This window comes from Asparagus officinalis, chromosome 5 (genome assembly GCF_001876935.1).
Source record: "Asparagus officinalis chromosome 5, Aspof.V1, whole genome shotgun sequence".
NCBI lineage: Eukaryota > Viridiplantae > Streptophyta > Magnoliopsida > Asparagales > Asparagaceae > Asparagus > Asparagus officinalis.
Window position 1 is genome coordinate 52,064,190 of NC_033798.1, and position 18,033 is coordinate 52,082,222.

Below are 18,033 nucleotides of genomic sequence, written 5' to 3' on the forward strand. Positions count from 1 at the left end.
CCATCGACCGTCGGCGTCGGCCGACGAGAGAGAAGCAGAGAGAAGGGTAAGGTGGGGGGAGAGAGAAAGAGGGAATTTTTTATTAGTTTTGAATTTATTTATTATATTTTTTAATTACAATTAGAGTTTAATTTTTGCAAAACAAAAAAATTATGGAAAAAAACCCAAACCCTAATTTAAAATGTTCATCTTAATGAAATTATAATATAAAAAAATTAAATTTAGTACGAGTTATGATTAGGGTTAGGGTTAGGCGAGGGTTAGGGTTAGAGTTGGGTGAGGGTGAGGGTTAGGGTTAGGGTTAGGCAAGGGTTAGGGTTAGGGTTAGGTGAGGGTGAGGGCCGCAATGCGATTGATTCATTGTGACATCCGATTCATTGTTTCGCAGGTACCGGGCGACCTCCTAGGCGCGAGCGCAATGCTACCAGGAAACAGAGCCTCACCCCTGATATTCATCGGAGGGCCGTGATCCGATAGGAAAATGGAGTGCCTGTCGGGGCCTTTGCCAATGCTTTCAACAATTTCCTCGCCGCTTTAGCCAGGAAAACATGATTTCTTCAATATTTTTTTGACGTGAAAGTCACAACGAATTGATGCGCTGGTGGCTTGCTGGAGATATATGTGTGAGTTATTTATTTTAATTTTTATCATTATTAGTTATTAGTTTATTATTATGTTTAATACACTGATTTGTATCTGTTTTTTCTTTATATGCTAAAGCGATTTTTTTTCTTGATGATAATATTTGTGCCTGGACTTACTGCTTCACACAAATCAATTTATCGTTCAAGAGATTGCGGTTTGAGGTAAAGAAAAGATATTTTGTTCAAATAACAGAAAATTGAGAGTAATTTTGGCATCTTGACGAGTGTCTGGATGGAGTAGATTTTTTTACACTTTGCGATTACTGGGACACGATTGAAATTCAGGTATTATTGAAGTATATATTTTTAATTTATTGTTTAAATTTCTATATTGTTTTGATTTGACATTGTTTTGCAAGCTCAAGCTGAAATAGTAAGGAGGATCCGCAACGCGCCCCGCAGTTACGAACATCACGGGGGCTCCAGGTCCTTCAGCCAGCATTATCATCAATTAGAGCTTGAGGCATATAATATATTAGCTTTTAAGTTGTCAAGTTGAGTATAATTTATGTGTTATGAGTTAATAATATATTTGGATAAAATAGGAAAGGGGAGATCTCAGACATTTTGCAGATCGTATTCTGACTTCTTGGAGCCCGAATTACGCCGATGAAGAGAAGAAAACAAAGAATAAGGATCTAGCTGTAAGTAGCAGTTCATTTATATATTCATTAGTAAGTCGACTTGCCCGGGTTGTTTTGATATATCACAGGAGAAATTACATACCAAGGTACAGGAGCAAATGTCTTAGTCTCAGGTTGGTTCTAACACTCATGCCAAGGTACAGGAGCAAATGTCTCAGTCTCAGGTTGGTTCTAACACTCTTGCCCTTCCAAAATTGGATATTCTTCACTCTGCCGTATCTGCTTAATCTTTTTGAGTTTAGTATTCACCTCTTATCCTCTTCCACTTCCGGGGTTTTCTCTCTCCTCGGCTCGTTCTTCTTCACATTAACTTGTGATTCTATTATGTGATTTTTCTTTGTTTCTTTCGCGCTAAAGTTGGATTTTGTTGATTCTAATGCACTTTTTTTTTTGCGTAAGTTAGGAGGAGGAACCGGATGACTCTCTAGTTCACCAGTATTTCTGAATTATTTTCTTTTTCTTGCTTTAATTTTCTATGGCTGATTTGTGGTCTAGGAAATAGATAGAGATTGTGCTTAGAGATTAGAGGCGGGTAGTTAACGAAATTGATGGGGGAAAATGTGTTTAAACAGTTGGAATAAAGATGATAAAGCACTTTTAGTCTAGGATTAATTGTTAATAGACCACCTGTGGTCCTGTACTATCACCTAATTGTGGACAGAACCCTGAGGTTCTATTTTTGTGGATAGACCTCTACTATTTTCCGCCTCATAAAAACTTTTTTGGCTCTTCTAAAGAGTAAAAAAATTCACTCGGGGGGTCTATCCACACAAATAGAATCACAAGAGGGTCTAGTAGATAGAATCACAAGGGGTCTATTCTCAATTGGGCTATAGTAGAGGGGGTTGTCCGCAATTGGGCAATGCCTAGTTCCTTTGTCTAGGATGCCACTTGAAAAGTCACGACATTTAACCTCTGGGTAAAGATGATACAGGTTTACGGGTGCATTCGGTCCGGATAAAGCTCATATATGATACTTACCATAGCCATATCCGATTACCCATATCGGATATGGATACAGATACGGATATGGATACAAACCCTAACTCTAACCCTAACACAAAACCCAAAATATATACATAATGTTTTTATATGATGATGGTGTTGATGGTGCGTGCGTGCGTAGTGGTGGTCGTATTGGTTGGTGGGTTGGTTGGTTGGTTATGGTGTTGTGTTGTGGTGGTCGTTATGTGATTGGTTTGTGGGGGGTTTGGTCGTGGTGATGGTGGTGTTGTTGTGTTGTGTTGTGTAGTGTTGTGGTGTTGTATTGTTGTGTTGTGATGTTTTGGTATTGTGTTGTGTTGTTGTGTTGTGGTGTTGGGGGAATTATATTTATATTTGCACACTCTTATTAACGGTTATACAACCTTATTAATGTTTAATTTATATTTGCAGGCCGAGACTTCTTCACAAGGTGCAGCCGAGAGTAGTCATAGTGCAGCTAGTGTTGAGGATGATGATGATGATCAGGAGGATTGATTGTAATTAATTTAACTTTGAAAACAATATCTTGTGTTGTATAAACAATATTTATTATGTACCTGTCGGAAAACTTTTATTTGTTTTTATTAAAATATATGTGTGATATATGCGTGGGATTGAATATTATACTGCTGATTGAACAGGGGTTTTAAAATTATTATCGATATTGTACAGGGTTTTTTTAATTTTCAAAATATTTTTTTTAAAAATAATGGTTATTTTTAATGACGGATTTTCCGTCCCTAATATCATTTTTAGCCACGGATTTTTGTCGCTAAATATATATTTAGCAACGGAAAACGGACACGAAAAAAAAATTAAAATAATAAACATAACTTTTAGTGACGGATATTCCGTCCCTAATATCTCTTTTAGCGACGAAAATTCCGTCGCTAATTCTTTTTTTTTTATTTTTTTTAAAAATACGACGACGAAAAAACCGTCGTTAATATCCTATCGTTGAAAATTAGCGACGGATTTTCCGTCGCTAAAGATGCAATTAGGGACCCTAAATGTGGGGACGGTTTTTTAGCGACGAAATTTGTTTTTTTCCGTCGCTAAAAATTATAAGGACAGAATTTAGACCTTTAGCGACGGAATTGTCCGTCGCTAAAAGGTGTAAATCCAGTAGTGCTCGTGCAAAAAGAATCCCTAACATGATTGAAATGATCAAATACTAAAAAAAATCACTAAGCCTTATTTACATCCGAAATCAATTAAAACTTGAATTTTGAAATTTTGTTTAATTTGTAAAAAAGTTCTATTTTTTAGATGTATTATGGCCCTTTATTAGTTAGAAAAATATGACAAGTATGGCTACGTGCAATGCACATACACTATACTAGTATTTCAAATAAATGCAAACACCTGCCTAATAAAGTAGAAGGCTAAATTTTATCTCCTAAAATCCAATTTCTAAGAATGCATAGATGGAAAAATATTCCTATTTATATTAGTACATCTCCAACCTAATTCATCAAATGACCTAATTCATCAAATGACATGGAAAAGGTCACAAGATATAGGCAATTTGAAGCTGGTATTTTAGATGGAACTTTTGAAACCTACAGTTTACCAGACAATAAGTAATTCAAATATATTAACTTTATTAAAATTTACAAATCTTAATATCTAAAAGGTAGAGTAATAAAACCAAACTATGATACTCATGTGTCAAATGACTACGAGCATCTCACATAATTAGAAAAAAAAGAGACAAGATATATATATTTAGCAATGAAAATGGTTTGAAAGATCATCTACAATGAGTACATAAGGTAAGGATAAAAAGAAATGTTACTTCCACGGACTGTGAAATGCTTCTGTTCTAACTGTGTAAATGTCATACATACACATAGATCAATGATATTGTCCAAGAATCTTCTAGTTAGAAGGTTCCATGTCAGACACTTTAGGATATATGGACACTAAGAGACGCGTGACCTGTGTCCAGATAACAGTGATACTAGCTGTGTAATAATTTGCTAATAAGTCTGCAGTACAGATTCACTAACCTTGTCTTCGTCATCTTCCACTTTTCAATGTCAAGGGCATCCATCCCCACATACAGAAAGATGAATGTTTCAGCAATGAAAGACAGTGTAGCAAAGATGTGCCTGGAAAAAGAAAAAAGATCAACATCTGAACAATATGTAAGCTGTCTCTAGAGCATGTGTACATCTTGTACACGAGGTCTGAAAGAACAACTAAGTGCATAAAGGGGAAAATATATTTAATCCTATCCTGGAAAAAGCAAAGGAAAAAGAAGAAAATTGAATTCTTTCCCAGAGATACACACTTTGTTGACATTTTCACAAGACTAACTAACATAATTAGACATGAAAGAGTACTATAAATGTCTTAAAGACTACAATATGGTGATCTAAGTTGATTGTTAAGAAAAAGAACAATCCAATTTTAGAATTTATTTGCATGTTGATAAAACTATCAATCAAATGGCTATGGGGTCACACCTGAAGAAACAGAAAAGAATAATGCATGCATTCCTTGATAGACTACAAATGTTATCTTTGAAGTTAATGAATACTTGTAAATGGAGATCTGTTCCTTAGGACTTGTTGCTGGAAGAAGATAGATAAGCTTTCCGTTCGCTAGTAAAACCTTGAAACAATTAAGTCATGAAGTAGGAGACAGTTGATAATAGGAAAAAACCTTGTTTCCTATGTTCTATCTTCTTCATAATTGGAAAATCTCAATGGGCTTATTCTTAATTTATACAATGCTCTGCTTCAAATCATAACAAGGAGAGGATCTCATCTGGATGAGATCGACTACCTCACAAGGGCACTTCTTATTGGCACCCTAGCCCTAATTCCTTGGGACTGGGGAGTGGATCATTTAAAACCTAGGTTACCCATACAGTTCATCTAGACTCCTGTATCCGTGACTGACACTTCCCGTATCTGTGTCCGTGTCCGTGTTCGTGTCCGACACTCCTTTGACACTTCTTGAATATATACTTACATTTATTGAAACTTGTACTCAATTATATAACACATGTTTTAGTTTAAAAAGCTTGTGATACACTTTTTGGACGTATATCATACACTTCACCTCAAATTTATGTAACTCATCGGACTGAAGACAGTTTTGTTTTCACACACCTAGTTCATAAATATGATTTTAAAGGGTCATTTGGGTATCTAGTTAAAAAACAAGCAGATTTTCAATTTATAATCTACTCAATAAAAGAAACATAAAAAATGTTATAATAATTTTAGTTCTCGTAACTTCTAAATGAAAAACAATATTGATCTCATACAGAATATTAATTTTAATATGTATGTACATAGTCATGTCCTTGCATCCTACTTTTTACAATTTTTCCGTGTCACAAATCTGCACCTGTGTCCATGTCCGCATAATTTAAAACAAACTGAACAGTGTTGGACTTGGGTCATGCCCTAGTAGCTCTCAACTGAATTAGATGATACACAACTCTCACCCTCCCCGATTCAGATGCCAATCAGAGGTGGGTCTGGGTCCAACATATTCCCACTTATTCACGCATTTGAAGTGAATGTGAAACTCAATCTAGTCCATCATTTAATGCTTAAACTACCAATCTGAAGTTCATAATACCACTAAGTTGTATGACCAGCAAGATAGCATTCTGTGAACTACTTATACGACAATGTGTAAGCTAAATGCTTCCTGGTCTTTAAAGAACAAAGTTTTGAGAAACCCAGATCCAACTACTTGTATTTTTGTTCATGATATTCTACAATCATTTTGCGTGTAGAAGAAACACATAGATATTGATCCTTTTATGAAGTAAAAAGTAAGTTTCAAGGCAAGAAGACATAAAAGTTTCAAGGCAAGAAGACATAAGCCTTACAAATATATTAGATTTTATATTAAATTTATAAATATAATAAGTATATAATATATAGTCGAATAATAGTGTAAAAGATACATTCACGTATTGGACAAGAAACAAGAACGAAAATATAATAGTGTAAGATACATTCACGTATTGGACAATAAATAAGAACGAAAATATGCTAAGTATCAACACAACTTATAATAAACTAAGCTACATATAGAAGGCATCTTTTTTTTGTGCCAATGGCCATATTGAATACACGCAGTGTTTTAAATATCGGCCGATAAACCAATATTATCTGCGATTTATCGGTTTTGGGGCCTTGCACTATAAGTTTGAATTTAAATCGGTTATCGTTTTTAGATGTTTATCGACGATAATGCGGCGATAAAGTGAGTTATCGGCCGATATTGTCAGCTCAAAATATTGGAATTATCGGCCTTTGATTTGGGTTTAGGTTTGCCTTTGGATGTTTAAGAATTATAAACTTTTTGTTGCTTTTGGAACTTGGTTGTTTGGTGATTAGCTTATATTTGTTTATGAATATTGACATGGCTCAGAACTATTAAATCTCAACTAAGTGAGGTAGTTTATAATCTCGTGATTACACAATAATTATGTTGATGATTCTTCATTCTTTATGTTATCTTGTTATTTGCTTGTTGATTCTTCATTCTTTATGTTATCTTGTTATTTGCTTGTATGTTATTCCATTTTTACTAACTATGCACTTGAATGGTTTCATCGTGCGACTATCTTGTTATTTGCTTGTATGTTATTCCATTTTTACTAACTATGCACTTGAATGGTTTCATCGTGCGACCAAGAAGCAAGTTTCTACCATTGGTTAGTGATCCTTAACATGATTATTTATATTTTGGTGTATTTATATTTCATTAAGTATGATTAGATTACATTTTAGGATATTATATTATGTTTATACACCATCCGGTAATATCACTCCGATAAATACTACTTATCCCCGATATCTGCTATCCGATATGGATTTTGACTGTCCAATAAATCCCCGATAACCGATATTTAAAACCTTGAATACACATGGTCTAAAGTAATACCAATCAAGTGCTTCTTGTTGTACTCACCTCCATCATAGATAGCATGACAATCAAGTGGCTTTTTTTGCACAAGGAGAAGGTGGTATCTCCAAGCAATAAGACAGATGAATGTCAATTTTTTCTCCTCACGGTTGCTCACCAAATTAGCATCAATATATCCATCAAACCAAGTCTGACGGTTTATAACTTGAGACAATATGTTTTCCTCTCGAGTATTATGTGACCTTAAAACACTGTTTTAATGACCGAGACAGAGGTCAAACTTACATCAACTGAACATATGAGATACTTTGACGAGTAAACAACATTGTATACATGAAGCTCCTGATAGCACTCAAATACTCAGCTTATGCTCTCTTTAACCGCTCTCTTTTTGCCGACAATATTGTATAGGTTTAAGATGATGATTCATTATATTGGAGAACAAATTTTCGATTTAAACCCATTTAATTTTTTTATTAAAAAATTCGACCCAATCCAGTTTTTATTATCAAAACCGATCCATTTCGTGCCACGTCAGCAGCGTGGCCACGAAATGGGTCGGTTTTTTTTTAAATGACGCCGCTAAATAGTCGGGGTTGGCAACCCCAACTATTTAGTTATGTCGGGGTTGGCAACCCCGATTATTTAGCTAAGGGCACGCTAAAATAGTCGGGGTTTCCAACCCCGACTAATTTAGGCCCCTGCCTAAATTAGTCAGGGTTGGCAACCCCGACCATTTGACAGAGAGGTTCACTTCGCTACGACAAAATGGTCGGGGTTCCTAACCCCGACCATTTGGCAGAGACTCTGTCTCAGCCGCCGAGCGGTGAAAAAAACTAAGTGACAATAGTCGGGGTTCACAACCCCGACTATTTGTTCACTGGGCCCCCGACCTATATAAAGGTCACGACTTCACTCTCTCACTCGTTTCCGGTTCCAGCCGCGTCTCTCTCTCTCATTTTCGTCGATCTCCTCCTCCCAAACTCTCTTTGAGCCACGGATCGCATCTTTCTCTCCTCTTTTTTTGTGCGGAATTCTAAGGGTGAAAGATCTAACAGGTACTCTCTCCCTTCTCTCCTCTTTTGACACCTAGAAATCTAGGGTTTTCTCTCCAAAACGAAATTATAGTGTTTGAACTCTATTTGTAGTGGTTTATTTAGAAATTTTATTCTTGTTATAGTTGAAATTAAATATTTGGGGGCATAGAATACTCAATTTTAGGGTTTAGAGTTTGGGGGTCAATTTTAGGGTTTAGAATTTGGGGGTCAATTTTAGGGTTTAGGATTTAGGGGTTTACGGTTGTAATTGTGTTTTAGGGTTGCAATTAGATTTTAGGGTATTAATTGATAATATTTTTTAAATTTTTTGCATTTAAATGATATAATTTTGATTTGTATAGGTTGAACAGTATGATTTTTATTGCTTGCTCTTACGGTGGAACGATTAAGTATGGAATGAATAATATGCCAATGTACGTCGGAGGGGTGACAATTCCGTTAATGATATCGGAATCATACAGTTACCTTGACTTGGTTAATAAAATTTATGGAGTTACGACAATTGACCCACGAGATTGCAGGCTAAAAATAATATGCAATTGGCCGATAACTTATGATAGAACGTCCGCCGTTGAGATCTCAAACGATCATTCCATGAGTATTTTGTTTAATTTGAGCAAGTCACAACCAATGGTAGAATTGTTTATTGAAACGGTGCCACATAGTACGGGCCGAATATTCAACCCTCCAGGAGAATTTTCACACATGTTAGATTTGGAAGTTGAGTCTGAAGGCTTTTTTTCTTCTTCGAGTGAAATACAGCAGACTCAATTTCAATATAAGGGTGGTGCACCTTCATATGAAGAGGGTGAAAGAAGTGACGCCTCTGATGGTGAAGATGAAGATAATGCACCACTTGACAGCATGCAATTTGTGGGTGAAGATGATGAAGAGAATCCGGATTGGCCAGATGAAGCTTATGTTAATAATGAATATGTGGAGTACGAAGAACCACCCCCGACGAGTTTGAGGATGATGAGTGGGTTCGTTCTTCCACAGCACATGATATCCGCATTGGTGAAAGTTCATCCAATAGAGGAGATGATGAGGAGGTTCCTTTCAGAGTTGGTGAATTATTTGAGACTAAAGACCAATTGGTAGATGCTATTCGTGATTACTCAATCAAAAAGTTGGTCAAGTTCAAGCAAATTAAAAGCAATCGTACAAGTTATGAGGCAATCTATTTTATGAATACACAAAGGCAAGGTCGGGCAGAGGGGAATGAATCTGATTACGCATGTCCTTGGAAGTTATATGCATTTGCCGGAAAGAAACATAATGGGTATTTTAGGATCACAAAATACTGCGGTGTTCATACATGTAACAATCCAATGTTCGAGAGAGACCACAGTGGTGCCTCCGCCTCTTACATAGCTCGGTTGATTATGCCAAGATTAAAGAAGAAGCTTGAACTAAGGCCCGATGACATAATTGAGAGAGTGTCACATGATAAGTGGATTGAAATATCGTATATCAAAGCGTGGAATGCAAGGAGAATTGCGATGACAAAAATATTTGGTGATTGGGAAAGGTCTTACGCGACTCTGCCTCAATATCTTGATGCGATCAAAAGAAGCAATCCTGGATCTGAATACAAACTCATAACCAAAGAGGTCAATCCGGGAGTTCATAAATTCACCTCTGTATTTTGGGTATTTGGTCCTTCGATCGAGGGATTTAAATTTTGTCGGCCGATCCTTAGCATTGATGGGACACACTTATACGGTAAATATAAGGGTGTATTGCTTGTCGCTACAGGAGTAGATGCAGATGGGGGCTTATTTCCTTTGGCCTTCGCAGTTGTAGAGGTCGAGAATAGTGAAAATTGGGAGTGGTTTTTTTCTTGCATCCAATTATATATTTTTAATGTGTTGCCTCCTAGAAAAATTACTTTTATATCCGATAGGATGAAAGGTATTCCAAGAGCATTGTACAGAAGATTTGGCTCTCATCACAATCACCGCTATTGCTTACAACACATTAGAGTTAATTTTAAAAAGAGCTTTGGTCAAGTACATCTACAAAACCTTCTTTGGCAAGCGGGTGTTACACCCGAAACATGTGTGTATGATCGGATACTGCAGGTATTACTAAGTTATTTTACAAAAATATATGATTACATGTAATTTTATACATTTGTTTTAATTTATACTAACTCATTGTATATAAATTAGATGGAATGTATCTAGATCATGGCATACCTCACCAAAGGGCCATGAAAACTTCTATAGGAACGAGCTCGATCAAATGGAGGACGAACAGGTATTAAATCATAATATCTAAAAATTTTCAATCATTACATCATTTATTACTGAAATCTGCTTTACTTTATCTTTTTATAGGTCAAGTGGATGCCATATGAACAAGTTTTAGAGTCACTACCAGATATATGCACAGAAGAGCCGGATGTGTGGCGTGCTCGCGTCCCGATCATATGTTTTGAGATTGTCGAGATGCACGTGCCCGACCGTGTGCTACGACAATTTGGGCTACGACAACATATCCCGGTCCCTGTGGAGGTAATAGAGAGAAATCCCAGAAAAGGTGCACATCGTCAAGATTGGGAACATATTCACAGTGCTTACATCGGGAGGTGGGAGAACAGGGAAGAACATTTAGTGATGGAGAGGGTTGACGCACCTGACCTAGGTGTGTATTTGCGGTGGTATTGGGGGATTACTCGCCGGTGGATATTTCAGGAGAACAAAGCCCCTAAGGAATACATACCAAGAGGCCCAGTTGAGAGAGAGTTGGTAAGTGTATAAGCAAAATATACAGTTACCTTGTGAGTTTTATTTTATTATCATCCAAATCATAATAGCTTTTGTGGGGTTTTTATCGTATAGGTACAAGAGCTCGAAGAACTTTCTACTATGGCGCATGATGCAATCCGAACAACTACCGAGCCAGGGCCGAGGAACACGTTCATTCGCATGATCAAAAAGATTCGGTCCGCTCTTCAAAGGACGCGTAATGCAAGACGAGATGGACGTGAGGAGCGACCAATTGAGTACGGTCGTCGCCGGTTCCGAGGACATGAAGCTGGCGGCTCACAGCAGGCCCAAGCCGGATGTTCACAGTCGGTTCGAGTCGATGAGGATGTCATGCACTCCCAACTTCACACACAACCGGACGAGGAACTGATCCGAGCTCACGTCGAAGGTGAACGTGTCAGGGGGAGAGGGAGGGGGAGGGGGAGAGGGAGAGGAAAGGGAGTTGAATCCGATTGAAACTGAATATTATGTATCCGATTGAGTATTGATAGGATGTTTGCGTGAAACTAAATATTATGTATTAGATTGAGTATTGATTATTAGTATGTGAATTGCATGTTATGTATCCGATTGATTATGGTTTTTTATTTGAGATTATTGATTGGTATGTGTGTTATTGTGATTGTGATTTTGAGATTATTGATTGGTATGTGTGTTATTGTGATTGTGATTGAATTGTGGATTGATATGTAACAGCAGGAGTTTGAATTTCCAGCGGAGTTCGTATTTCCAGCTATTTTCAGCTGGAAGAGTCTTCCAAATGGTCGGGGTTGGGAACCCCGACCATTTTGTGCACGAACACAAAACGGTCGGGGTTCCCAAACCCGACCGTTTTGTCTTAGTGAAGTGAACAGCGCCTACCTCTCTGCCAAATGGTCGGGGTTGCCAACCCCGACCAATTAGGCAGGGGCCTAAATTAGTCAGGGTTGAAAACCCCGACTATTTTAGCGTGCCCTTAGCTAAATAGTCGGGGTTGCCAACCCCGACATAACTAAATAGTCGGGGTTGGCAACCCCGACTATTTAGCGACGTCATTTGAAAAAAAACCGACCCATTTCGTGGCCACGCTGCTGACGTGGCACGAAATGAGTCGGTTTTGATAATAAAAACTGGATTGGGTCGAATTTTTTAATAAAAAAATTAAATGGGTTTAAAACGAAAATTTGTTCTTATATTGGAAGCATCAATGGTTTGAATCACATATTACGAACCTTTCTACGACTTTCCATGTGTACGTCTCTCACAAAATCACAAGGATCTTCTATATTAATCCCTTAGGAAAATTAACCCTAAAAATGTAATTTGGATCACACATATCCTGAATGTCAAGGTCATAGGGCACCCAACTTTTGATGATACCAAGTAACTCCCTTGTTATGTCAAGCTCATAGGGCACCCAACTTTTGATGATACCAAGTAACTCCCTTGTTATTAGAAGCAACTGCTATGTCATTGTTAAAAACGTGCATTCGAAGATTTTCAAAAGAGAACCAAACTTTTGCCTAATTCCACTACTCCAACAACCCTTATATATTATTTTATTAATATTTGTAAGCTATATATAGGGTGTGTGGTTTGAGGGTTTAGAATCATCAGAAATCAGTCGGAGAAAAGAAAATAGAGAGAGAAGAGAGTGAGATAGAAAGATTTTGTCCCTTTCTTTATAAGAGTCTCTGGTTAGAGAGTGGTCTCCTCTTTTGTAATCTTCTCTTTTAGTGATTAGTGAAGTTCTCTGTTGTTCTCGCCTGTGGACGTAGGTCATATTGACCGAACTTCGTTAAATCCTTATGTGTTATTCTTTTTGTCCACTATTGTATAAACATAATCTCCACCTTGCCTTTGAAGATCTTCTCTTCACTCTTACTGTCTCGCCAGAAGCCCCTTATGGGCTTAACCTCCGCTTCGTCGAATTTCAAGCAATTCGAAGCAATGATCGAACTTGCGCGAAGGTACGGGCTTCGTCATCATATCTGTTGGATTATCTGCAGTACCAATCTTCTCAATCTTGATGACTTTAATTTCTCTGATAAAATAATACCTGACATTTAAATGTTTGGTTCTTTCATGATACATCTGATGCTTCGTCAAATGTATAGCACTTTGGTTGTCACAAAATACCGTAGTAACACCTTGGTGTAAGTCGAGATCTTCAACCAAACCTCTTAACCAAATAGCTTCTTTCACTGCTTCTGTCACTGCCATATACTCTGCCTCTGTGGTAGACAAAGCAACTGTCGACTGTAGAGTCACCTTCCAACTAATGACACTACCTGAAAGAGTGAATATATAACCTGTCAATGATCGTCTCTTATCCAAATCGCTCGCATAATCTGAATCAGAATAGCCAAGTATTCTGCAATATGAGTCTGTGTTCCTGTCAAAATATAAACCAATATTAGCAGATCCTCTCAAATATCTAAGTATCCATTTCACAGCCTACCAAGGGAACTTTCCAGAGTTATCCATATACCGACTCACAACACTGACTGCATGTGAAATATTTGGACATGTGCAAACCATCACATACATAATGCTTCCAACTGCACTCGCATAAGGAACACAAGACATGTACTGCTCCTCAGTCTGAGGTGACAAATCTGCTAAAAGACGAAAATAAGCGGCAAGCGGAGTCTTCACAGACTTGGTATCAAGCATGCCAAATCTCTCCAACACCTTGATGTACTTTTCCTGATATAGGAATAAACTTTCTTGCCTATTCCTATGGATCTCCATCCGCAAAATCTTCTTTGCTGCTCCTAAGTCATTCATCTCAAACTCATGTTTGAGTTGAGATTTCAACTAGTTGATTTTCTGACATATCCTTATCTGCAATCAACATGTCATAAATATACAAAAGAATCATCATTGAGCTTTTTATGATAAACACAACTATCATATTTACTCCTAGAGTAACCATGCTCAAACATGAAAGTATCAAATCTCAAATACCACTACCTCGGAGACTGTTTCAATCCATAAAGGGATTTCTTTAACCTGCACACATGATCTTCTTTACCTTCAACAATGAACCCCTCTGGCTGATGCATAAAGATAAACTCCTCAATCTCACCATATAGAAAAACCGTCTTCACATCAAGTTGCTCAAGCTCTAAATTAAAATGAGCAACCATGGCAAGCAACACGCGGATTAAGGTGTGTTTTACAACTAGAGAGATTACTTCATTGAAGTCCACACATTCGGTCTGACTATAGCCTTTAGCTACCAAGCGTGCATTGTACCTTATAAAATCTGTATCTGAGGCTCCTTTCTTTTTAAAGACCCATTTACAGCCAACGGTCTTATGTCCCCTTGGTGGCTTCACTAGCTCCAATGTCTGGTTCTTGTGAAGAGACTACATCTCTTCAGTCATCGTAACAGTCCAATTTACAGCCTCATTACCACTAATAGCCTCCTTATAGGTAGAAGGCTCTGGAACCTCAATCAATTCTGCTATACTAAAAGCGTAAGCAAGCATGTTTGCATAGCATTAAGGAGGTCGGATTTGCCTTTTTATTCTTCCGGTGGTAATATTATATTGTTGTTCTTACGGTGTATCAGCATATGAAGTTGAACCTTCCGTAGTATCAACTGGTTCAACATGGGCGCCCTCAAGCACTCTCTTTGAAGTTGAGCTCTCTAGCTCCACCTGCTTATTAGACTCATTTTCAGTACCTGTGGTATCAATAACAAAATCCTTTCTCGGGTGAAGCATGGATTTCTCATCAAAAGTAACATCCCTTAATAATAAACTTAGGTGACTTGGGATTAGAACACCACAATCTATATCCCTTCACCCCAGTAGCATATCCTAGAAAGATAGCTTTCTTTGTTCTAGGTTCAAGTTTATCATCATTAACATAAAAATAAGCAGGGCAACCAAATACTCTTAAATGAGAGTAATTAGCAGGAGCACCAGACCATACATCTTCTGGAGTCTTAAAATCAATTGATGTAGAAGTAGATCTGTTTACTAAATAACAAGTCGTATTAACTGCTTCGACCCAAAAGTCTTTTGACAAACTAGCATTAGAGAACATGCACCGAGCTTTCTCTAAAAGTATTCTGTTCATCCTATCCGCAACTCTATTTTGCTGTGGTGTATGCCGAGTTGTACGATGATGCACAATACCTTCATTTTTACAGAACTGGTCAAAATCTGTGGAACAAAACTCCATCTCATTGTTGGTTCTGAGGCGCTTTACTTTCTTTCCTGTTTGCTTCTCAATCAGAACCTTCCATTGCTTGAAGGTTGCAAACACATCACACTTATGCTTCAAATGATACACCCAAACTTTTCTGGAATAATCATCAATCAATGTTAGCAGAAAACGAGCTCCACCTTTCGATGGAATCTGAGAGGGACCCCAAATATCTGAATGGATATAATCTAAAGTGCCCTTGGTTCTGTGGACACTGATACTAAAGGATACTCTATGGTGTTTGCCGAAAACACAATGTTCACAAAAATCTAATTTGCTGGTTTTCTAACCACAAAGCAGACCTTGTTTGCTCAATATATCCAGTCCTCTCCCACTCATATGCCCTAACCGCATATGCCACAAATGTATAGTGTCTGAATCTGAATCCTCTGAGGATGACACTGCTGCAGCACCTGGCATTGTACTGCCTTCAAGGATATAGAGGGTATTTACCTTCTTTCATTTCATCACAACAAGAGAGCCTTTACTTACTCTTAAAACTCCACCTTCAACCGAAAACTTAAAACCATTTGAGTCAAGGGTGCCTAAAGAATTGATGTTCTTTTAACTCTGGAATATGACGGACATTGTTTAATGTTCTAACAATACTATCATGGCTTCTAATCTTAATTGATCCAATACCAATATTCTTGCAAGGCATGTTATTTCCCAACAAGACATTCCCACCGTCGATAGACTGATATGTGACAAACCCATCCCTATAAGGACACATATGGTAGGAATAACCCGAATCAAGAACTCACTCATCTTGTAAATGCGTATTAACACTAACTGAAAGAACTTCATGTGAACTAGAAGACTCCCCAGTTATAGTGGCAACTGAAGGTTTTACATCCCCAGACTTTGACTATGATTTGTCATTTGCTTTGAGCGCTGGACAATTAGGTTTTATATGCCCACAGTGATAGTAATAACATTCAACACTTCTTCTTGGTCTGGACTTTGATTTAGACATTTTTAGATTTGTCTCTACCACCAACACCCTTTTTAGGCTAATCACGAGCGAACAAGCCTTCAACTTGATCCTCTCCTCCTATGACATCTCCTCCTATGACAGACACTTTCTGCCTTAATTCTTTTGAATGTAAGACTGATTTGACATCCACCAAAGAAAGTGTATCTCTACCGTATAACATGCTATTGACAAAATTTTTATAGGAATGAGGTAAAGAACATAACAAGATGAGAGCTTGATCTTCTTCGTTAATTTTAACATCAATATTCTTTAAATCCATAAGAATAATGTTAAGTTCATCTAAGTGGTCTTTAATTCGCATACCTTTCTTCATGCGAAGGGTGAAGAGGCGTTGCTTCAAGTAGAGCTTGTTCGTCAGAGATTTCGTCATGTACAAGCTCTCCAACTTGAGCCACAAGTCGACGGCGGTATCTTCATCGGCAACCTCCCGTAGGACCTCATCGGCCAAACAGAGTTGTATGGCACTATGCACCTTCATCTCCAGCTCTTCTTTCTCATCATCGGGTATAGATTTCGGTAACTTATCCTTTCCGGACGACATTGAACAGTCCTTATACTAGGAGAGCCCTTATTTTTACTCTTCACAAACTAAAGCTGTTTTTTTTATTGAATTTTTTCACTTTGTATTTTGCAGAAGATATCTTAAAGCCCACTAGAATAGTAACTGTAATTATGAACAATAACTGAACATTAACCGTACGTATGAATAGTATCGTACGTAGGAATAGTAATAGTATTTTGAATAGTACCGTACACGTGAATAGTACTCAGTGCCTTTAAAGAGTAAATGATAATCTAGCTTATTTTTTTGTGTGGAGGATCCACTATCAGTTGCAGCCATAGAGCATACGATAAGCAGATACACGTACTCTAAGTCAGGCTCTGATACCAGTTTGTTGTAGCGGAGAGGCTTCACAGACACAGAAGATGTCTATACAATAGTGGACAAAGAGAATAATACACAAGAATTTAACGTGATTCGGTCAGTATAACCTACGTCCACGGGCGAGAACAGCAGAGAACTTCACTAATCACTAAAAGAGAAGATTACAAAAGAGGAGACCACTCTCTAACTAGAGACTCACAAAGAAAGAGACGAAACCTTTCTATCTCACTCTCTTCTCTCTCTATTTTCTTTTCTCCAACTGATTTATAATGATTCTAAACCCTCAAACCACACCCCCTATATATAGCTTACAAATATTAATAAAATATTATACAAGGGTTGTTGGAATAGTGGAATTAGACAAAAGTTAGGTTTTCTTTTGAAAATCTCTTTTGAAAATCTTCAAAGGCACGTTTTTAACAGTCATTAATATACAAGGTCACAAGAAAGAACTGCTCCCTGAAAGCTTAAAAACATGTAAGAGTCCTCTAAGATCATTATAATTCCCAATTAAAGTAATTCTGGTGGAACCTCAGATATCATTGCCTAGACAATATTGTAAGTCTACAAACAAATAGTTGGGAGGTCGAACACTTTACGCTCAAGAACTTCAGATCAATAAAGTTCTCATTTAATTCTCTATAATATATTACCCTCACATACATTTGAACAGAATCTAGATCTATGCCACCGATTAATACCCGAATGTCATCTAAACTAAGGCAAACAGAGAGTGCCCCACTGTGACACATTAGACTAACTTAGCTTTTCATCTTGTTAAGCATCCAGTCTGGTCACATCTGTGTATTTTCAATCGCAAAACAAAGAAGCAATGTATATTACCAAGGATCTTTTTATTGCTGACCTGCCCTAACTCCGTTGGTGGCCAAGGAGGATTAATGCACTGAATTTCCAGATCCCCTACATTGCATTAATTGAATGTT

The 18,033-nt window shown here is 37.5% G+C and overlaps 1 protein-coding gene across 1 annotated transcript in view; it reads right to left on the reverse strand.

The window, feature by feature from the left end:
* The window catches only part of LOC109843484 (sodium/hydrogen exchanger 4-like), a 55,738-nt gene that overhangs the window by 24,254 nt on the left and 13,451 nt on the right, over positions 1 to 18,033 (reverse strand). The window contains exon 10 of the mRNA XM_020412422.1: positions 4,285 to 4,386. Within this exon, the coding sequence (XP_020268011.1) occupies positions 4,285 to 4,386 (102 nt within the window). The remainder of the gene's footprint in view (positions 1 to 4,284; positions 4,387 to 18,033) is intronic.